The sequence below is a fragment of the Emys orbicularis genome, chromosome 4 (genome assembly GCF_028017835.1).
Source record: "Emys orbicularis isolate rEmyOrb1 chromosome 4, rEmyOrb1.hap1, whole genome shotgun sequence".
Taxonomy (NCBI): Eukaryota; Metazoa; Chordata; order Testudines; family Emydidae; genus Emys; species Emys orbicularis.
The window spans coordinates 70,225,777-70,249,305 of record NC_088686.1 but is presented as its reverse complement, the minus strand read 5'-3'; the positions used below and the strand labels follow the sequence as shown (position 1 = coordinate 70,249,305).

General features: G+C 47.6%; 1 protein-coding gene across 1 annotated transcript in view; it reads left to right on the top strand.

Annotated features, from left to right (window-relative positions):
• Positions 1-2,802: 2,802 nt before the first annotated feature.
• PLEKHD1 (pleckstrin homology and coiled-coil domain containing D1) overlaps positions 2,803-23,529 on the top strand; it is a 44,062-nt gene continuing 23,335 nt past the window's right edge. The window contains exons 1-4 of the mRNA XM_065404298.1: positions 2,803-2,951; positions 18,346-18,439; positions 19,522-19,611; positions 20,136-20,212. Of these exons, the coding sequence (XP_065260370.1) occupies positions 2,803-2,951; positions 18,346-18,439; positions 19,522-19,611; positions 20,136-20,212 (410 nt within the window). The remainder of the gene's footprint in view (positions 2,952-18,345; positions 18,440-19,521; positions 19,612-20,135; positions 20,213-23,529) is intronic.

Sequence of the window (23,529 nt, the reverse complement as noted above, 5' to 3'; positions counted from 1 at the left end):
GTCTTGAGTACTTGTGGTCATTAAATGACCACAGGAAACTTATTTTTTGAAGAATATAGTTTTAACTCCCTTGTGCTGACCACATTCCCGGTTTGAGAACAAGGATTCTTCTTGTCTAAAATTGCCCGTGTTGTTTGAATTTCACACCATATACCTTTTCACCTCCTGCCCTAAGTCCGGAGATCTGACTTATCTTCAGCACCTGCAGTCTGTCTCCTCTGGGAACAATGACAGTGGTAACCTTAAAGCAACATTTCCTTCAAGCAAAGTATTTAGAACAAAAGAATTTCAGATAAAACAGATCTTAAAACAATAAATGGTCTACATACTTGCCTGTCTTTCCCAAAGGCCATCTCAGTCTGTTCTACCTAGGAACCGTGACAAAGGGGAGTTGCAAGGGCGGTGTCTGTGGTCAGTGTGCAGAGCCTCCTGGCCGTGCCTCCACCTAGGGGCCAGACATGCCGGCCATTTCTGGGAGCTGCATGGAGCCAGGGCAGTCAGGGAACCTGCCTTAACCCCACTGTGCCACCGACCGGGAGCTGCCTGAGGTAAGTACTGCCTGGCTGGAGCCTGCACCCCGAGCCCCCTCCTGCACCCCAACTCCCTGCCCTAGGTCAGAACCCCCTTCCGCACCCTAACTTCTTCCCAGACCCCACACCTCCCACCCACACCCCGAGCCCCCTCCCACACCCAAACTCCCTCCTGGAGCCTGCACCCTGAACCTCTTCCTGCACCCCAACCCCCTGCCCTAACCCTGAGCCCCCTCCTGCATGCCAAACCCCTTGGCCACAACCTGTAGCCCCCACTTGTAGCCCCAACCTCTCATCCCCAGAGCCCGCACCCCCAGCCAGAGCCCTCACCCCCCTCCTGCACCCTAACTCCCTGCCCCAGCCTGGAGCCCCCTCCCGCACTCTGAATCCCTAATTTCTGGTCTCACCCAGCTGGGGCCCTCACCCCTTCCCATAGTCCAGCCCCCTGCCCCAGCCCGGTGAAAGTGAGTGAGGGTGGGGGAGAGTGAGTGATTGAGGGAGGGGGGCTGGAGTGAGTGAGGGGTGGGGCCTCGGGGAAGGGACAGGGCAAGGGTGTTCGATTTTGTGTGGTTAGAAAGTTGGCAACCCTACTATCCCTCACTGATACCAATCCTATTTTGAGGGCTGATCCTTCAAGCCCTTACTCATCCAAGTAGTCCGTACGTGAGTTGATTTCAGTGGAGCACGGGTAACTAAAGGTGGATGTTTTGGACCCAGTATTCTTATTTATCCTGCACGCAGTATGATTCCAACTGAACTCCTCCCTGTTTTCCTCCCAGACCCCCACTCAAACACAAGCAATCACTTATTTTCAGAACAGCATCCTGAAGAGTTGCTCAGGTCTCAACGTTTCAGGTGCAGTCAACGTAGCAGCCCACCTGAGTGATGTGCTTGCCTGCTCCACAGTGACCCAAAGGTACCCAGCACAGGCAAAGGATGCACAGGAGGCAGGGCCTGGTTTTCAGTGGTCTACATACACCTCATTGTGGGCCTAATCCTGAGGGGGGCTGAGCACTCAAAGCTCCCACTGACTGCAGCTGGAGCGGCATGTTCTTGGCACTGTTCAGGGGCAGGTCTAGAGAGAGATGTAATGTAATGCAACAGAAGGGACTCAACGTAGAGAGAACAGAAACAGCATGTTGGGTTTGCCTAGCCCTGTCTAGATCTCACCAGCTTTCACTCTGATTTTACCAGTGCACAAAACTTCTTATTAATATAATACTTCTAACTTCTTGTCTTTATAATTTGTTAGATGCTGCCATCAAAATGTGCTCTCAGCACTGGGCAAGACAAAACCAAGGCAATCCCTCCCCAAAGATCTAACAATGTCAGAGACAGAGAAGGCAGGATGCAGGAACTTGAAACAACATTATTCTGTGGTTTCTTGTGAGCATTGGGGAAGAAGTGTCTCTTGGAGGAACTTTTGCGTGGAGTGGGCGATGGCTGGGGAGCTGTTGCTTGGTGATGGAGTCAGAGGAGATGAATGGAGTGGTGAAGCTCGCCTTGGAGCAACAGAAGGGGTAATGTGTCCCAAGTCCCAGAGCTGGAATTGTCGAGTTGTATAATATATTATTTTATTGCTGGCAATGGCCCTTTAAGGAAGAATGAAACTGGTGTCACGGACAATACCCGTTCAAACCAGAGCGAGCATGTGAACCCTACCCACTGGCTTCCAGACTGGCACAGAAAGGAAACCTCTCCAAATAGATGAGGAAGTCTGATTGGAGCTCACTGATTCACACCCACTCTGCTCACCTTGCCCTACGAGCCAATCAGAAGAATTCATGAACAGGCACAAGACTTTGGGGGCATGTGTCACAGAAACAAGCCTGGCAATTTGCAGACGGTCCCCTCTGACTCCCATCTGGGGCTCCTGAGCATTCAGTGCAATAACCATCCTTACACCCTGGCTCTCACACAGATAATTAGGCTTGCTGCATTATTTCTGAGTGTGCGCGCTCTCTCTCTCTCTCTCTTTCTCTCTCTCTCTCTATTGCTGGTCTGTGGCTCTATTCAGCCCTCTGACTCATGGGCTGGGACCTTTGCGCTCTCCGTAATGCATCACAAAGTGATACGAAATGAAGACACTTTCATCATCTCTGCATCGGGGGAGAATTATTGCCTGAGCACTGAGCAGTCCTGTTATTGATTTAAACCATAGCCTCAGTCTCTCTGTTGGAGTGGCTGGTGATGTCCTTCTGGGTCGTTGCATTTAATCGGATTCCCTGAGCTGCCAGGCACAGTGGGAGAGTTAGAATAAAATCCGTCTACGATGTTCACTTCAAAATCCAACTCTGTCTCCCCTTCTCCGTCCATGGAACAGGCAGACTCGGATGTCTTGGATATCAGCACCAAAGTGCAGCTGTATGGCGTGCTCTGGAAGAGACCCTTTGGGAGGCAGTCTGCCAAATGGTCCAGGAGGTAAGATGCAGGATTTGGCTGTGATGAGGTGCAGTTACTGCGGGACTCCCTGTCTGGTCAGGGGAAAATGCAAAGTTCAAGTGAGGAGGGGAGGGCTAGATAAGCAGCTAGACCCTCTGAGGGGTTGACAAGCTGGGGCAGAGAGGATAAAACTGCAGGTGTTCAATTAGATGGGTTTGGGTGAACCTCTGAAAGAGCCATTGGGTGAGCAGGGAAGGATACAAAGGCAAGTTCCAAGTGGGATGGGGAGGACTCAAAGGCAGGGGTTAGATTAGCAATGTGAACCTCTGGGGACAGCTCCCCCATTCTGAGACTGCTGTCCACACAGGGCATCTCAGCCGGTTTCCTTCTAGCTCTGCTTAACCCCTGTGCCATATACATATCACTTCAACATTGGAACTGGTTCCTAATGTTACAGTGTGATAATTGTGTGACAGCAGCTGAGGTTGCTTGTCTACCTTGTCCTGGAGTTGTGAGGCTTGATTCATTAGTGTTTGTAAAGCTCCTTGAGATACTTGGCTAGTGTGTATGTGTACTGCTGCCTTCTGGGGGGGTGGAATCAGAACTGCTTCACTCCGTGTCATAGGTGCTATACTGCTAACAGCAAAAAGAGATTCTCCTTCTGCTTCTGAAGATGGAGAGTACGAGTTGTATCCCCGCTGTTGCTATAAAGTTGGCATGGTGTGTTGCATACTGATGATCAGGAAGTTTGTAGGGGGCTATACCTTTGTTACTTATTCTCTGAGTAAAAGTATGTACTTTACTACAGAAGCAGTGGGTGGTTCTTTGTTTAAAGTTGATGTTATTTCAGTGCAAGTTTCACTACATTTAAAAAAAATTTCCGGGGGCCCTCAAACAACAAAAGGTGACTATTTATATATATATATTCTCTTCTTATAATACTTCACACTTCTATTGCACCTTCCGTTTAAGGCTCTCAATACGTTACACACTCGAATGGATTAAGCCTTTCAACACCCCAAGGGGCAGGGAAATACCATTATCGCTCTGAATTGTGGTCTAACAGTTCAGATCTTGACCTAGCAGTCAGGAGACCTGTATTTCTCTCCTGCTACTGTCAGTGATTTGCTTTGTGGTCTTATGCAAGTGACTTAACCTCTCTGAGTTTCAGCTTCCCCTTCTGTAAAAAGGAGATAACAGTTCTTCCCCAGAAAGGGGCTTTGCCACCACCTGTGGAGAGCACTGTAAAAGGCAGAGTTATTTATTTAGTCCTATTTTACTGCTGGGGAAACTGAGGCACACAGTGGTTAAGTCTTTTGCACAAGGCCACACAAGAAGACTGCGACAGAGCCAGCAATAGAATCCAGGTCTCCTGAATCCCGGTTCTGTGCTGTAACTGCAGTCCACCCCATAGAAATATATAGAAATGATGTTATCAGAAAAATAATTTGACATTGTCAGAGAGGTGGCATCACGTGTCAATGTTGATTTCTCCCCTCCCCCACCCCATTCCTTTGTGTGCAAATTTTTTCTGCAAACTGAGGCATTATTTTCTGGGAGGTGATTTGTGATAAGTAACCGCAGCTTAGTTGACAAACATTTGTTACATGAATTATGTTTCAAAACAAATGTGATTGTGCTACTTAAAGGAGCCAAGGATTGGTGTTTTCCCAGAAAGAGAGAATAACCAAGGGCAAGATCTCCTCCAAGGCAGATTAAAAGGATTCCTTAACACGCTCATTTCCTCTCAATCAGAATCTCTTGCAACCAAACTATCCAACTCTATCCAACATTTGAGTCATTATTTATTTAACACTGTTCTATTCCTAGAAGTCACCCCCTTCGGCAGAGAGTTGTAAATATTTTAGTGATAGCAGGTGGCAAGAGGTGGGGGAGACTCTCATGAGACAGCGATGGGATGGGATGGAATGTTTGCTGCAACTGGAACTATCAGGTGCCCTGGGAGAAAAGAAATGGGAAGGGATTTGGGCTTGGAAGGAAAGGAATTGATGGGGTATTCCGAAGTCAGGAGGCTGGGTAAATGGTGAAAGGGAACAAGAGGAAACCAGGAGGCATGAAGAGAATGGGGAGATGCATGAGGATATGTCTTCCTGGCAGTTAGCTTGGGTGATTGTCACCTAGGTCTGAGCACCCAGGTTCGCTTAGCCTGGGGCAAGTGCCCCCATTGCAAAGCCCTACTTGCATTACTGTGTCCTCACATTTCTGTACTTGTCCATGTGTGTCCTTGGGCATAGCCCATGGCTCTTTGCACTGAGATGCTCTAGGATTCTTTCCAGTCAGTTACATCAACTGCAGGAGAAATTCTGTCCTCTGCAGAGAATTGTGGGAAGGCGTTGGAGGACTGTCAGCACTTGGGTGATTTTTTGCCTACATCCTCACTGCAAAGTGGGTGGGTTCCAGTGAATGAAAGTGAATCCCAGACTTTAACACCCCACTCCACCCAGCCAAGTAAGCTAGCCCAGTCTTAAGGGACTGCCAAACCTGGGTCAGACGGTTTGCTGTGTGGTTGGTAGGGCAGTTGGGGCTAGAACCTGCATACGAGCCTGGACTGACCGTGCAGTGGAGACGTACCCTAGGAAGGAAAGGGAGAAGCCTGGAAGCGAAGCATATGGAAGGCTGGGGCACAGGAGCAAGAGGTTACAGGGGTCTTGAAAGCAAGGGGTCTGGAAGAAAAGCAGAAATGGAGTGGCAGTGGGGTCCTGGAAGACAAAAAGAGTTTGAGCAGGGGAAGGGAAGTCAGAGGGACCGCTGGAAGAAAATGGGACATAAACTTGCTGAGGCTTTCAAGTTCTGCAGCATGTTGAATCTTTCTCAGACTTTCCCATCCCATGTTTCTTTTTGCTGTCTTCCCTCCTGCAAGCCTCTCAGTTTGGATGTGCGTTTGCATCAGTGCACATTACAGATGGCAACTCTTTGCAGAGCTCCCAGGGCTTTTAACATGTCACACGTCAGGATTTGCAGAGGGTTGGATTTTAAGATGCTGTGTCACCCGTTTCTGCCTAAAGATGCTAGCTCTTGAAGTTCTCGGTAGAACTAGCATTACTTTCTCATGCACAGAAGGATTTTGCTGTGAAATCAGATCTCTCGCAGGCTTGTGTAAACTGATCATGGTGAGGCTCAAGAAATAATTCACCCACCCCCAGTATAGCAAAACATGGTTGGTCAGGTATGTTAGTTCAGAGGGTAGGGGGACCTGGTGTTTTTCATCTTAATTTAAATGAATGGATATTATTGGCCAATTGCTGGAGACAGGTGACTTGATGCACTAGTGGTCTGCTGATTATGGCAAAGCCTTTGTTGTTATGAAATCCTATTATTATTGTTTGTTTATTACTATTATTTGTCTAGTTAGCATTTATACACAGCACTGGTGTGCATTGCACCTTGCATAGAACATGAAGGCCCATTCCCCGCCCTGAGGTGCTTACAACCTAAGTGAAGTATGACATCATGTGATGCAGGGACAAACCAGATCAGGAGATTAGGGAAGAAGGTTTACACAGCTAAAGGTGTGCACCTGCTAGAGCGGCATGCTTCACGTGTTGGTTCCTGCTTATAGGGTTGTGCTAAGGTCATTGCTGGAGAGACTGGCAAGAAAGGTATTTAGAGGAGGGACTCAGGGATGTCTACAGGCTACTTGATCAGGCAGGTCACTCCAGACATGGGCAACAACATTTTACTGATCAGCTTGTTATGAGCTGGGTGAAACTTTGGCTATGTCTACACGACACCACTTACAGCGGCGCAGTTGCCTCTTTGTAGCACTTCTGGTGAAGATGCTCTAAGCTGACACGAGAGAGCTTTCCCATTGGCTCAATATAACTCCACCTCCATGAGAGCTCTCCCACCGACATAGCACTGTCTACACACGGGCTTAGGTCGGTATGATTTACATCACACAGGGGTGTGGATTATTCACACTCCTGAGCAACATAGGTCATGCTGAAGTAATTTGTAGCATCCCCATAGCCTTTCTCGGGGACTGAGTTAAAACCTGATTGAGATCGGTAGGTGTGAACTCACCCTTCACTTAGCATCCATTGTAAGCATAAGCCCCACGTAAGGCCATGTCTACACTAGAGACCTTACAGCAGCACCGCTCTACTGCTGCAGCTGCACCGCTGTAAGGTCTCCCGTGTAGCCGCTCTGTGCTGACGGGAGAGAGCTCTCCTGCCGGCATCATTAAACCACCCCAGTGAATGGCGGTAGCTATGTCGGCGGGAGAATCTCTCTCAGAGGGGTGGTGTTTTACACCCCCGAGCAACAGAAGTTACACCGACAAAAGTGCTAGTGTAGACATAGCCTTAGACAATAGCTGTGTGTGCACCTGCCCCGGAGCTATGGGCTGAATATTATTTTCAGTAGGGCTGTGGGTAGGTGGGGAAGAGAGATCTCACGGACACTGAGGTTAGACAAGAATAGATGCAGAGGCAGCCTGAAGGAGCAGCTTAAAGCATGTGGCTGACTCTGGAAGAAACCTGGGGAGAGGTTTTTGGGTCAGGTTGCAGGCTGAAAACAGTGTTCTTGGTGCTGTGAGCAAAAGGAGCTGTTTCCCACTATTTGATTCCTTTGGAGTTCAGAGACACAGGACTTTGGTGCAATTTGATTTACAAAGAATGTACAGAGAAATACCTGACTGCCACCAACTGCTCCAACTGGAACACCCACCGGGCCCCAACCTTTGACTAGCTGCTCGGGTTAAACAGCGGCAGCCAGCATTTTTACAGCACTTATCACCACGATGGCTGAGTGCCTCACTCACATTTGATTCATCCTTGCAACCCCCTCTGTGAGGCAGGGGAATATTCTCATCAAGCCTATATTGTAGACCAGGAGCTGAGAAACCAAAAGGCGAAGTGACTTGACCAAGGTCAACCAGGAAATTATATTGCAGCGTAAGGAACAGCCCAGATCTCCTGAGTCCCCTTTGCTGCCACTGGAGTGGAGTGTGTATGTGGATCCGGTGCTGAGCTGGTATGTTTGAAGGGGACTATCTAAAGTCCTGCTTCTGCCCCATGTCCTGTTGACTTCAGTGGGGCTCTGTGGGGCTGCAGGGCTCCACCTGCACAGAGCTCCGTGCAGGATCAAGGGTCAGTCATATCCATGTATGGGGATGGACTTGATGATATCAAGCCCAGTCCCACAAGACCCTGAGTGTCCTGACTTCCCTTTGAAGTTTAGGTGGAGTTGGTGGCACTCAGCACCTGACAGGATCAGGCCCCTCATTATTACAGTGGTAATAAACTCCTTCATGTTGTGGACCACTCCTTCAGAAGGACCTTCTCATGAACCATCTCCTTTTCCAACCCCAATGCCACACCTTCCTACAGGAAAATGTAATACCCCAGTGGCAAGGAGTTAGGATAAATGCAATGCAATGAGTGCAGGGGCACAGTTACCTATCTCCACCTTGTACCTCTGTATGGTTATCTACTCTCCATACATAAAGGGCTTTACCCTCTTTCCAGCAGTCCTCAATGCCCCAGTCTTCCCAGACAACAGATGCTTTTTGGCTCTGTCCTTCTCAGTGGTTTGCTACCTCTCACTTTGGATCATGGTTGAATTTACAACAAAGAAACAGTTGATTAAGGGAGCCATGAAGCTGCCACACAGGATGCAAAGAAGAATTAATTTTGTTTGGCGTCTAGTTGGTCTAAACAGTCTCTGGAGGTTTGTTAGAAGAGTTGCATCTAGCAGGAATTGTCACTGCTTGAAGACCAACACAGATTCCATCTTTGTTGCAGAATCAGCTGTGTGGGCCACGTGGAAATATTTTGCAGATCACCAGCCTTTTATGGACCACACTTTGAGAATCACTGGTCTAATGGGATCTCATGTCTGGTTACTATGATCCTATAATGGGTGAGGACTGATGGGGTTCCTATTTGGTGATTCCACACATGGAATTTGACACACAGTTCACCTTTTTGCCACAGAAATGTGTTCAAGCATCCAAGATTTCATTTTTTTAAAATTCTGGTCCTCGTGGTTGTGAAAATAATCTTGAGAACAGGATATGTAGACTGTAGCAGTGTTTTCTTCCTGAGTTTGCAGACTGCCTGAAATAATAGTTTGGAGAGGCGTGAACTGCCCCAGGCATCTCAATGGGTTATTAACTGTAAAACTCGGCAATACGGTTTCTACATGGTTAACTATTTCCCTTATCCTGTCACAAACAACCCTCTCCCGGAGGAGAATTTACTATTAAAATAAACTGAAGGGATAGAGACCTGATTTTATTATTAATTTTTCATATTTAATTAAAAACTTCAATTTTAAATGTAAATGAAGATGCCTCAGAGCTCCCAGCCTGCTGCACCAGAGAGCTGCAGAGCCCAGGGACTTTGCCAAAGAAAGTAGGTCTAACTGGCTGCAGCGTGCAAGAGGACTTGGGGTTAATAATTAACACATTTTATGTTGGAACGCTGATGATAATAGCCACCTTCCACCTCATCTAGACCCTGTGCAGTTATAGCCAGATACCATAGAGCCAATTTGGGTGGAGGGGAGAGCAGGGTTAAAAAGCAAGTAGGGGGAGACCTTGGTGGTCAGAGCATCTGTCATTTGGAGCAGAGTGTCAGCAAATGTTGGATGCAGGCCAGCTGGAGAAACCAGTTTTCCTAGATGAGTCGCCTTAGTTAGCATTTTATTATGCAGCACTCCCGTCACTCTCCATATGTACATACTCCACACTGCCCTCTCCACCAATGCTCTTTCCTGCCCTGGGACTATCAAAGCCAGGGGTTGGAATGGAGCAAACACAGATCAATGGTAATTAATCCATCTACCAGTATAAGGAGGAATTCAGCTTCTGACCCCCTGAAGAATCTTCATTGACAATACCCGGCTCCATCAAACTAAGTGCTTGTGACTGAATGAGCTGGGGGCATGTGGATCAAATCTGCAGTGCTGGCTTAGGCTAAACTCCTGCTGAAGTCAATGGGAGCTTTGCCTGTATAAAGACTCCTGGATTTGGCCCTTTGTGTACAGATGAGCGAGAACGGACCTGATTCTCCACTGCTTTGCCCCGATGTAGTCATTTACACAAGATCAGAACAGTAGCACTTTGCACAGGTGTAAATAACTGCCCAGGGTACAAGTCAGTGGAGAATCAGGTGAAGACTCCTGCAGAGATCAGAGGGCTATAGGGAGAAACAGCAGAGATAAGGGCTGTCTCAATCTACCAACCTCTCCACATATACTGTGGCAAAGCCCAAGTTATTTCATTTGGTTGCTTGTCTCTGTTACTGATCCAGAGTGGCTGGGGGAGGTCTGGTACTGGAACAAGGCTGACAGCCTGAGTTCATCTGTCATTATTGTGACATCTGTGTGCTGTGCTTCGTATAAGCAATAATCTGAAGTGATATTAGCAGCATCCTCTCCAGCCAGGAGGAGAAGGAGAGATTAATGCCCCAGGCAATGCAACGTCTTTCAGTGGAAAAGAGCTCCCTTGCCAGCAGCCCCCCAAGGGAGAAGCAGAGCCTTGGTTCCCTGACTGGACACTGCTGGTGCTTTTGACCGGTCAAGTCCAAATTGGGTGACTGCTGTGCTACGGAGCAACTTTGGAAAGAAATTTCTGCTGCCTGACTTGTGATTCCCCCTCTTCTCCCTGCAGCTGCTTATTCCTCCCATGATCCCCAACTAGCAGCTCAACCCCTTTCCATGCCACGGACACTACAACACTAATGCCGATGGTGGGAGTGGAGCCAGAGTGAAATGCACAAGACCTATCACTGCATTGAGGGGCCCATCAATAGGAGAGCAGGGCAGGAACGTGTCCTTTTCATCCCCATCTCCAGCGTTACCTGTATGCTCCCAGCAGCCTGATCATCTGCTACCACCTGCTGAGCAACCAGACCCTTCCCAGGACGCCAGGCCTCCAATACCTCCAACAAGTAAATCGATCCTGTCTGCTGAAGGTGGCTGAGCAGACCCAGGAAAGAGGCAGGCAGGGTCCCAGGCTAATGCACATGAAGCAATTAGGAGGGAGTACCAAGTCTTGATTGCCCTAGGGAGCTAATACTGCTGAGGTTGCACATGACCTGGCTTTCCAGCAGGATGGCCACTACACGTACTGGCAGCTCAGAAAAAACAGTGGCAGTTTGTGAATATTTATTCACAGGGGACTGAAGGGATTAGAAGTGATACAGAGGCTTTCCCACCTTAAGTTGCCTGTCTGACTCCTGCCTAGGGCTCTGATCCTGCAGGTGGTAGCACGTGGGCAGCCTGCTGTGTCCATGTGGAGCCCATTGCAAGAGTTGGGGCTCTGTGTAGGGGCAGCAGCCCACTGTGCTCTAACTATTGCAGGATCGAGGCCTAAGCTGGCAGGGCCTGCAAGCTGTTACCCTCTCGCAGCTGTTTGGTGACCTACCAGGAACAAAATTGAGAGAGGAGGGTCTCAATCCAACTCCCAATGGACAAATGTGAGCTCCGCATCCAAAACCCACCACCACTGACTGGCACCGTGTTGGCCATTTCAGCAGAGGTCAAGGTCGTTAATGGGCCTTGGAGAGTGAACTCCCCTCTCCTCATTGGATGTGGTCCCTCCAGCTCAGGAGTCAGGTTTGAGCTGAAGCGGGGTTGAGAAGTTGCTGCTGTTCCTGTAGCTGCTCTGTGGATAAACAGAAGCCATCAGTCTTCAGACTGCTACAGCTGGCTGCTACAGCTGGCTCCCCGCCCTGGAGGGAGAGAAAAAAATGTTAGGCAAAAGCCCCCACCTCCCGGTGTGTTATTTAGGCGATCTGTACACCCGTTCCCCATCACATGGCCTTCACTGAGGTACCCTTCTCCAGCCGGAACTCACTAGAATATAAGACAGACAAGCAAAGCCGAACTATCCCGAGGGGCAGAAGAAATGACAGGTGCTGCCGCCTCCGAGTTAACTTGTTTTTCAGGCCGCCACTGTCCAAGTGTTCCTGGGATATCCTAAAGAAATGCAAATTATACTGGTCCAGCATCCGGGACTTGCTATATTTAATCCTGGACCAGTGCCAAAAAAGCACTGCTAAACTAAAGCCCCAGTGACTGTTTTAAAGTCTGATGCTCCTGATACTTAGTGTGTGGCCCGTTATCTCCTCAAAACACTTTGCAGACATTAACTAACCAACCTCATTAGCCATCAGTGCTAGAAAAAAGACACTTTGTCACCGGAGATCAGGGATTTCAGCTTCCCAATGGGATGTAGCTTTGCCCTAGAAGAGCACAATGCCTCTGACCTTCACCTGAGTCCCATAACTCTAGTTACTATCATTTCTTCTCCATCCCTACTTTAATTGCAACATGATTTCAGCAGCCGTTACCTTGAGATTGGCTGGAGCTAGAAACAAATATGGCAGCTGGAACCAATCTGAGAGCTGGGCATGCGGCTTCCAAGTGACATAAAACAGCTGGGTCAAATTCTTTCAGTGATGTGCAAGGGGAATCTGACTCGCTGAGCCTAATTCAACCCTGGTGTAATGCAAGTGAATTCAGTAAAGTCATACTAGGGAGAAATCTAGCCAATTGTTTCTGACATTTGTGATATGGGCCTAATGCTGGAGAGATGATTTTAGGGACCTATCAGCCATAACCTACAGGGGTGGATTTAAAAGAGAGGTTCTGCAGGCAAATGGCTGGAGGGGCCCAATGGCAGTGTCACATTTGGGGGATGGGAAGTTCCATGCTCTTCTCTCTTGTCCCTTACCCAGAGGCGTAGCGAGCGCCCTCCGACTGGAGGGGGCCCCGCAAGGAAGGGGGCCCCTAAAAGTGGCAAAATAAATACCGCATTCCAGTTTCTGCATTGTAAGGGGCCCCGCCCGGACATATGTTCGGAGGGGGCCACCGTTCGGAGGGGGCCACGTTCTTTGTTGCTACGGCCCTGCCCTTACCTTCACTTTCATTCTCCTGCCAGTCTGTTTGTCTCCCTTCCTGCTCCTCCCACAATCTTGTCCTGTCTCCCCACCACCCCTGCTTCCCCCCATTCCCCAAGATGCCCCTACCTACTTCCTACGCTCATTCTGTGTCTCTCAGCTCTCTGCTGTGTCTGTGTCTCACAGCCCCCATGCTTCTCTGGGTCTTTCGCTCCCCTCTTCACACTGCCTTAGTCATCCCCCCTTCAGGGTCTCTCAGGGTCCTTACATAGTGATGTCATGACTTTGTCCTAGAGGCCAATGATTATAAAGTGGCAATCTTACTGACGATAGCCTCCCTTGTAGGGAGAGACCATGAGATATGCGTGTAACATGTGAAGAGGTGCCCATCAATAACCCAGGTTTGAAATGGTTTTCTTTTCCTTTATTATTATTCACATGCATTGTTGTATTATTTGTCATTGAATTCTATTTCATTTATTTATAATTCCAAATCCCCCAGGATTCTGCCAACCTCTCGGAGGTCAGGACTTTAATCCCCCAGAAGCACAGCACTGCTCAGAACTCAACTCTGTTTTCTCAGAGCAAAAACTAAATCATAGGGATTATTGGGAGCACTAAGCAGCCAAAAACAGAATACTGCACTATACAGCTTGGATTTAAAGGGGGGGGGGGGCTCTGCTGACTTATGAATTGCACATACTTAACAATAAAATGTCCTTACTTGTGTGGCAAATAACACCTGATGTTGAAACTGAAATAATTTTAAAAAAATTAATGTACTTTTCACCATTTACACTGTTTGCTGCTTGCATTTTTCTCAGCACAATAGACCACTCCATTTTGTATTTGTGGCTAGTCAGTTTCACGTTCTGATTTCCATGTGCTAGCAGAGTGCTGCAATGTTTGAGTTGCAAGCCCTGCCGGAGAAGATCTCTTTAAAAATATATATTTTTTAATTTGTTGCAGAAGTGGTGCAAGCTCCAAATCAGGCATCGAGGCCTCAGTGATAGACACTGTCGAAATGTGTAATAAAAAGACAGCAGCCCCTGACCTAAAGCGCTTACAGTCTGGGTTAATGATCAAGGGTAACAGGTGGATGAAACAAACAAATAGCCAGGATGCTGGCATGCAGTGGAGGGGAACAAAGGACTGGGGCAAAGAGCTTCGGGATCAAAACTAGCTAGTCAGCCGGTATGGATATTTCTGATGTCTTGCCTGGGCACCACGACAGGGCACTTTAGAGTTAGCGAGGTAGAATGAATCCCTGGGTGCCAGCAGGTCTGGAGCTGCTGCAGCAGTAAATGCTGATGCATTTTCCATTAGTGTAAATGTATTGGAAAATCCCGTCACCCAGAGGTGAAACCTAAATGGAACCACTGCATCAGGAGGGGTCACACAGAGCCATGTTCAGCTTTGATAAATGGGCTTTGATCTTTTTGAAACAGTAATGGCAAAGTGCTAGAGGCATGGGGATGTCTCAGCCCCTCCCTTCTCTGGGTCTCCATGCTGTCCCTAGGCATTAGTGTAAACCCTGGTCCCTGACATGGGTCAGCAGGTAACTCATGGGATACACCTGAGGTTTCTAGAGACACCTGCGAGGGTGTTGTCAAGATCCACCAAAAGTGCGGTGAGTCAGCTGGGCAGTCCAGCACTTAGCACATCTTGGGCACAACTATAACACAATAATAATCATTACCAGGATAAGCCTGAGATCTTTAGAAACACTGAGGGAAGAGAAAATATTTAGCCCCTTGTCATTTCTCACTGGCCTCAGGACTGAGATTTTCCAGTTTCAAGATGTTTTTTACTCGCTCCACTTCTTGTGCAGTTTAATTTAATCTCAATCAATGAAGGCCCTTGTTTTTCCTAATTCTAATTTGCATGTAGCCTATTAAATGCTTGCGCTCCAAGCACGAGAGAGAAGAACCTGAGTTTCAGTAAGAAGAGCAGCAAAGATATTAAATGAGCAACTTTAGAAAACAGTTCAGAGGTCAGCACCGAGGTGCTGTGTGCTAACTGCTCTGCTCATACATCACCATCTGTTAGCTAGTGTACAACAAAGCATTGACAGTGGCTACAGATGAGGCCAGCCATCGCTTTACCAGCTGGAGGAAAGGTGTTGCTAAGGCTCCTCTGAGAAGTAAATTGAGAAATTAGTAACTGCTGGGAGGGGAACAGGTGCATGACAATGAAGCAGTGGTCAACAGTTTCTGTTCAAATGATTTGTTGTAGAGGGAGCTACCATGACCTATGACCCTTCTTTGACCCTATGATCAATAAGCCGTGACTTTACCCTGAGTGGTGCTCTTAGATCTAGAGAGACACGGCTGGACTGAGTGCAGGAGCCGGTGCTTGTGTGGGGAACAGAAAGCAGAGCAGCCAGCCAGGCCTGAGGCTCTGGGGATGTGAATCAAAAGAGCTCTGCTCTGCTGACGCAGCAAACTGCCTTCACCTTGCCTGACGCTGGACATGCACACAGTCCAAAATATACTCCTGGGCAGGGCGGGCTGGAGTCTGAGGGTTTGCAAGCCTCTCAAACTGTTTGTTATGTTCACGGAACTTTTGGGTGTAAAGCCAGGGCACTGACCCACTGGCCATTGTTAAAGCTCTCATGGCACTTTTCAGAAGATGAAGCGCTGACCAAATTCCAAGCTGGATAATTACACTCCGCCTAATTCAAAATTCTCGCGTCAATTTCAGTGGGGCAGGAGATTATTGTTCACTTGGTGTCTTAAACTGCTGCATTGTGTTGCTGGGCTCTCCTGTACTAGGACACGGCTGCTTAGTTCCACCTGATAGACGTCCGCATTGCAGTGGTGGGCACAGTGTGTTAAATAGGAGCTGCCATTCTGGATCAGAGTCATTGTCCATCTAGCCTAGTATCTGGTCTCAAACAGTGTCCAGCACCCGATGCTTCAGAGGAAGGTGCAAGAATTGTGCAAAGAATGCAGTTATTAATTATTATTATTATTTATTTAAGAGGCCTATGACGCTCGGGCTCCTCTCCTCTGTACACTAGAGGGAGGGGGTAAAATGGGGCCCAGCAGGGTCCACGCCTTCCCCTAGCACAGAACCGTGTAGGGAAGACCCCCCCACACAGTGTGAGGGCAGTAGTGGCCAGGGCGTGCCTCCCCCATGTGTCTTTTGGGAAAAACCGCAGAGAGAATCCAGCCTGACTCCAGCTGGCAGGGGCAGAAGAGGCCAAAGCAGGGACCTCCGGACATTCAGAGAACTTTCTATGGTGTTGACGGGGCTTTCTCTGTCCCTGTGCTGATTGGCTGTTTGCTCCAACCCTCCCCCCACCCCTCAGTCTCTTCACCCTCAGCTTCACTCCACACCTGCCCCTCTCACCTTCTCCTTCCCTGTCTCATTCCTCTCACCCCTACCCTTCCCTTCTCTTTTTTTCCATTTAGCTGATCCCTTTCTAATGCACCCCTCCCAATAAAATCAGTCCTGGCACTAACATGCCATTTGCTGCCATCACATTATTCGCTCTGTTTGTGTCCTGCCCCTTCCTCCATCCTGTGTCTGTCTTGACTATTTAGATTGTAAGCTCTTCAGGGCAGGGACTGTCTGTTGCTCTCTGTCTGTACAGCGCCTACCACAATGGGGCCCGATGGCTCTTAGGCACTACTATAATAAACATTATTATTTATAAAAATAATTATGGGATTAGCCTGCCCACAGTTTCTTCCTGACCCCGCTCGGTTAGTGGGTGGTTTATGCCCTGACACATGAGGGGTTATAGTGCTTCTCATTCTTTTTATCCTAATTCTTTTTTGAATTTTACTAAGCTCTTGGCCTCCAGACCTTGGGATAGTGACTTCCATAGATGTGTTTTGTGTTGTGTAAAAATGTACTTCCTCTTCTCATTTTTAAATTTGTTGCCTTTCATTTTCATCAAGGATCCTCTGGTTCTTGTATAAGGAAAGGCTTACCTTCTTTGTGCCACTAATTATTTGTTAAACCTCTGTCATGTCCCCACTAAATCTGCTCTTTGTATGGCAGTCTTTCCATGTATTTCATCACTGGACCCCTTCTATTTCTGCTATGTCCTATGTGAGCTAGAAGAGAACTCAGTGTACCAGAGAGAGTACCATTGCTTTATAAAAGGGCCTTCTGATACTTTCAGCATTATTTTCTATCTCATTCTTTATGTATGTTAACAGAAATGCTAAAAGGAAATAAAATACATTTAAACATAAATAAAGCCCTGTAACAAACAAATCAACTAACCCACCGAATAAAACAAACAAAAAATACCCAGTCAGAGGGGATTTCCCCCCCCCCAAAAGGAAAAATGCTAGCGCTGCCATTAAGTCCACTAGGGATTTTGCTATTGCTGTGTTCTGACTGTTGCGTCACATTGATCAGAGGGTTTTATTGAGCCATCCACAGTGACACTTCTCCCCTCCCCTCCCAACCACCTCTACCGGTCTCTTTCCTAAGTAGTTACATTTAAATTTGAACTGCTCATATGGAAATTAATTATTCCTTACAATGAGTATTGCTTACCATGTTTTTCAACACTGGATTCCATCTGCTATCATGTTGTCTTTTCACTTAACTTTGGCGGGTCCCTTGGAAATTCCTCACAGTTTTTTCTAGATTTGACTAATCTATATAATGTTGTGTTGCAATTTTTGCCACTTCACTGTTCACCCCTTTTTTGCAGCTTATTGATAAATGTACTGCAGAACACCAGTCCTAAGACCAGATCCTCAGCTGGTATAAATCATCATAATTTCTCCCCCGGTATGAAATGTTGGGCCCGTGTTTTACCATGTTGAAAATTGACCATTTAACCCTGCTCTTTGTGTTTTGTTTCTTAGCCAGTACCTTATCTCTTAACTCATGGATTCCTAAATAGAGGGAGGCTTTTGTCAACAGCATTTTGAAAGTCTAAAAAAATTACAACTGGCGCACCTTCATTCACAATTTTGAGGCAATGCTCAAAGAATTCTAATAGATCAGGGAGGCCTGATTTTTCCTTTACAGAAGCTATGATGTTTTGCACCTATCATACCATGTTCATCTGGGTATAGCTAAACCTAACCAAACAGGGCAAGAAAGAGTTAATGTGATACATATTTCAGAGAATTTTATTTCCTTTGTATTTCCAGATGACAAAGAATGACAACTTTGCCGGGATCTTTGTTTTCCTGGAAACTGTCTTCCATTCTTTAGTGGAGTGAGCACAGGACAGGGCACAAGGAATTTTGAAGTTCTAATCCCAGCTCTGACGCTGATTCACTGGGCCAGCTTCACCACTGGCATATGCTACTACAACTCTATTGTCTGTGACAGTGGTCCACCCACTTATGCCAAGCATAAGTTTGAGTCGCCTAGTGACCTGGAGCAAGTCACTTAACCTCTCTTTGCCTAGGTTTTTCCATGTACAGAATGGGAATAATAAAACCTCCCAGCTCAGAGAGCTGTTGTAGGGTAAATTAGGTTCAGTTATTAGGTAAATGTTCATTCAGTGCTCTGATGAAGTAAGTGCTTTTTAAAGGATAAATATTAGTAGGAGTTTATTGCTTTCCTTCTCTTCCCCCTTTCAGGTTCTTCATCATCAAGGAGAGTTTTCTGCTTTACTATTCTGAGAGTGAAAAGAAGAGCTTTGAAAGCAATAAGTACTTCAATATCCATCCCAAGGTGAGCATCCCCCAGCTATTCCCTCTCTGACTCCACCTGGCCTCTTGCAGGTACCTGGAGAGCAAAACAGGCAGGTTCTCTGACTCCAGCCTTGTAATTAGATCCAGAGGAACCTCCAAGAAGCGTGGAGACATGGATTAACCTCTTCTGAAAACTGAAATTAATTCAGGTTCCCCACTACCACACCAGCTGCATGGCAGGGTATAAATCTAACATCATGATACTGGATTTATACCCTGCCTTGTTTTAGCGATTTCCTAATCATACCATCGATCCTGCAGCCACTTGAATAACCACTGCGAGGCTAGCCTGCTAATCAGGGAGTTTATTGCTTTACTCGTCATCACTATTTGTAATTAATCCATAGTCACATACGTGGATACCATTAGAAGCCCACTAAACCATACACCTGCAGCATAGGGAAGAGGACTCAGGATCTTTCAGCTTCCTGGGCTTTATCACCCAAGCTGAAGCAGAATGTGTATTTCTGTTAGTGGTATTAGTCAGTCTCTTATTCTCTGTGGATCTCCAGCCTCTTCAGGACAACATCACATGCTCTTGATCAGATCTGATTCCATCCGGCACTGGGTAGCAGTGACACACTAGCTGTGGGCACATTATGTACGTGGGAAACAGAACCATGTAGGGAAATGGGGGGAGGGCTACACATGAGGACACTCCCTCTTCACTTTAGCTCTTGTCGTTATGCACTCCAGTAGAACTTTTAGACTATTGGGAAGATCTGCACATCCCTGATAAAACAGCTCCTGTTCCCCATTGCCTATGTATCCCAGCCACCAATCTCCCAGTTCAAGTGGACAGGATGAGACTCTTCTTGATGTCAGTTAACACCTCTCTTTAGTCTGCTTCAGGGAGTTACCCTGGGTGATGTGAGGCACTTCTGCTTCTCAGGACCTCAGCATACTGCCTTCGTGATGCTTCCAGCACAGGGGAAGAGCCAGCAGCAAAAACTGGGGCTAGGTATCAGTGTCCAGTTCCTGATGTGAATTGGTTATGGTTATGCCTTGTAGCTGCTCAATGAAGTTTTACTGACTGATTTAAATTCTCTGGTTCATCGCTAGGGCGTCATACCTCTGGCGGGCTGCATCGTGGAAGCCAAAGAAGAGCCCAACATGCCTTTTGCCATGAAGATCTCCCATGAGGACTTCCACGTGCGTGAACTTTTCTCTTTTCAAGCCAATGAACATGGTGCTGGGGAAAGGTGCTGGACTGACAGCCTTGGATATTACTGTCCTTTGTTTTGCAACCCTCCCCGCCATGGCCCACTGCCCTCCCAGTGTGCCTCAACCCCCCCAGACAGTCTCCATGGCACCAAAGCATCAGAATGGGCTAACAGGAGGAAACTAGTTAGTGCCAGTTGCAGTGGTGGCAGTTCCTATATTACAGATACCTGAATTCACTGGGGGGAAGGATAGCTCAGTGGTTTGAGCATTGGCCTCCTAAACCCAGGGTTGTGAGTTCAATCCTTGAGGGGGGGCATTTAGGGATCTGGGGCAAAAATCTGTCTGGAGATTGGTCCTGCTTTGAGCAGGGGGTTGGACTAGATGACCTTTTGAGGTCCCTTCCAACCCTGATATTCTATGAACCAGAATAGGGATGGGAGTTGTTTGTGCATGATGGTGGGCACATCTGCATGGCTCACATCAGCATCTCTCATTTGATTCTTCTTTTCCAGGGTAACATTGTGCTGGCAGCAGAGTCAGAATTTGAGCAGGCTCAGTGGCTGGAGATGTTGCAGGAGTCTGGAAAAGTGTAAGCACCGGGGATATATTTCCATTATTTTCTTCTCTTTGAAGTATCATGGGAGGTGCTGGGGATTTGAGGAGAACAAGGCCCAACAAGAGTGACAGTGTGGAAGAGCTGAGACGCTCCTCCATGGCTAGTCAAATCCTTTTTACCTCCTCGCTTTCTGCTCCCAACAGACACCAAAACGTTTCAAAGTTCAAACGAAGCATCCTCCATCCTACTAATGTTTCACTGTGTTGCTAATACACCCCTGGCTGTGGTCAGGACTGGGAGTGATAAAATGCCACATGGCCTCTGCTGTCCTGCTCCTTCTCCTCAGTCCTTGGACTTCGTGGAAACAGTGCAATTCTGCTGTGTGTGGGGAGCAAGATCCTGCTCTGGGGTTATGTTTCACAGAAGCTCCCTGCGCCTCAGGGAGAAGGACTTTTGGGTGAGATGGGGGCAGGATGAAGGAGAGCTAGGGGTGAAATCATGACTATGTAGATGTACCAGTCAAACTACCCCGTGGAGATGGAGCACAGGTGTCACAAGGGCTACTTCAACCCCGAGGCTTCAATTGCAGCTGTAGAATGGATCTGTGACCTTGGGATCCTTTTACCCAGATCCCAGTAGGCTCAGGCTGTGCAGAGGGAGGTGTATTTAGCTCTGAAAATAAGGAAGTAAAGTAAATCCCCTGAGAGAGTCTGTTATCGTGGGATTTCCAGCCCACTTCTACAGCGTTCTGATGCTGTAAGCATCTGGACGTTTGGTTGCTTATCTGGCTGGAATCTTTGAAAGATTTAAGGTTCGGCAAGCACTAGTCCTAGCATGTTCTCACTGCTAAGTGCCTGCAGAGGAAGTAAGCAGCTGGCTCTAACACCAACATGCTCCTCTTAGGTCTTAGCAGCAATATCAAAAGGCAGGAGCTAGGAAGGGAGCTGAGTGACGGGGACTCTCCCAAAGCACATGGGAACTTTCAGAACCTATGGAGCCTAGTAATCAGCTAAGTTGCTTAGAGGAAAGAGTGCTTTGCAGCTTTTCTTCAGGGAGCTATACATGGGACTTATTCCTTTGAGCCCCACTAGAAAAAGGCTTCTCCTTCAAATGAGTTTATCCTTGGGTATCAGCATGTGCAGATGGGGAATGCTCATTTCTGTGAAGAGGAAAGTGTGTGTGTGTGTGGGGGGGGGGGATATCACAGTCAACTGAAAAACGCTATAAAGGCTCACTTTTTATTAGTGGTGACCACACTACAAAGCACCCCGCCCAGGGCTGCACGGAGTATGTGCCCAACTCAGCTCTAGCCCGGCACCCCATTCTGAGCTCAGTCCTGCCCACCATCCATGAGATCTCACGCACAAGACGAGAAGGGAGGCCAATTTGTATGTTTCTCTTTGGCTTTTCTACTCTCCACCATCATTTCTGTTCCACAGTCCACACCCAGCCCTGTCCCCAGTGCAGCTCCCCTTGTACTAGCCACAGCTGGGTTGCTAGTGTCGATTGGCCACTGGGGTTTTTAATCTCCTTGTTTTCTAATACCACTCAGCTCAGGCGTAGATGACACAGTGGTTAATACCCCTTGAGAGCAGCACTGTGGACAGGGAAATGGGAGGGAGACTTTAACAGGAGTGCTAGTGTAGGCAAGGGGTTTGATCCCTGTATGTACTGACCAGAGATGAGCCGGGTTTGGCAGGACGAGGTGCAAGATACGCCAGGCCTGAGGCAGAGCTCTGTGACCTACATAGTGTGCCTGGGGGTGGAAGGGTTTGGCTGCTGGAGAGGATGAGGGGACCAAATTCAGCCCTAGTGTAAATAGGAGGATTGTCATTGAAGTCCATAGAGCTGCTCTCACTTACATCAATGTTGAATTTAGCCCTGGGACTTTTCTTGCTTCGGAGCCAGGTAGCTTTACCTTTCAGAGTGGGGGTGGGAACATGGTAGGGGTGGCTGTGGGCACAGGCTGGGAGGGGCACTAACAAAGAGAGGGCTCCCAAAAGCATAAGGCCCTGTGTGCTTTCAGCTTCATCCCATGCCTAGAACCAGCCAAGTTCTAGGCCCCGACTCTGTTCCTCCAACCCCTCGTGTTTGATGTAGAAGCTGATACGGCTGCTGGCATGTTTCTAGCAGTGTGCAGCAGGGAACCCGCTGTGCTGGATGAAAACAGGCTTGTGGCATCTGTCTTGCCTCCCCATGCACCACCGCTGCAGGAATGATTTGGCTCCAGCGTTCACCTAATGGCTTTTGATGACTGTGTGTGTGTGTGTGAAGGAGAACGGAGATAAAGTGACTTGTGTTAGCAAGGTCGGGAGTGGAGCTGAGCAACAGCGAAAAAAGTGCAGACTGGCCAGTAAATTGAGCGGTGATGAAAGGGAAAGTTCAAAGGACACTGTTCAAGTCATTTAGGCACCACATTTTAGTGCCCTTTTGTTCCTAGAGGAAAAGCATGCTGCTTATTGCATTGTAGGGTTTATACTTTGTTATCATTGCAGCCTTTCGCTTCATAATAATAATATAAGGGAGCACGGATAGACAAGGGTTACAATAAATAATGAAGGAACATATGAAAGAATGAGACTGGTGTGGGGTAACATCCTCTCCCCGGACTCCTTTGTTTATACCATGTGAGAATACGTGTCCTGTTTCTTTAAATCTGGAGCCGGGGGAGTGCGCAAATGTAGTGAGGTATAGGTCACTTAAAATATCAGAAAGATGGGTTAGTCTGGTGGCTCAGTTAAAATGCGCTGTCACCTGGGCGTGTTTGAACTGATTTCCGGTCCTGAGCTCTCATTCCCTAGCTTAATGACTAAGCCCAAAGCCCTCTGATTAATTAAGGACTAGAGTTTATGGCTTCTCAAAGGGAAGCCTCCCTCCATTCTGTTGTGGCCAGAAGGACAGCAGCCTCAGTGAACGTAAGGCCTTGAAAGCTTTTGAATGTGAAGTGGTGCAAACAGGACAGGGATCTTCTAGCTCTCACAGGCATTCAGAGGACTCCACCAGTCTGGGGAGTGGGGGCCATATACCCATGATACTAGGGTGATGCATATTATTTTTGGAGCTGCTTTTGCTGTGTTCTCTTGGGTTGGTTAGAGGTAGATCTGGTCAGAAAATAGAGAAAAGTCACAAAAATATTCGTAAGATCAACCGATAAGGGCGAGATTTTAAAAGGCATGAAGGGTGGTTAGGCTCTCAACTCCGACTGATTTTCAGTGGGCGTTGGGTACTTTATTGACCTTTGTGCCTTTGGCTGTCTCTCCCTGAATAACTTATTCCTGGTACAATTTAGTGTGTAGCCCTTTCACTTTCTGATCGACGGCAGCAGATTTTCATGGATCTATTCTGGGTTC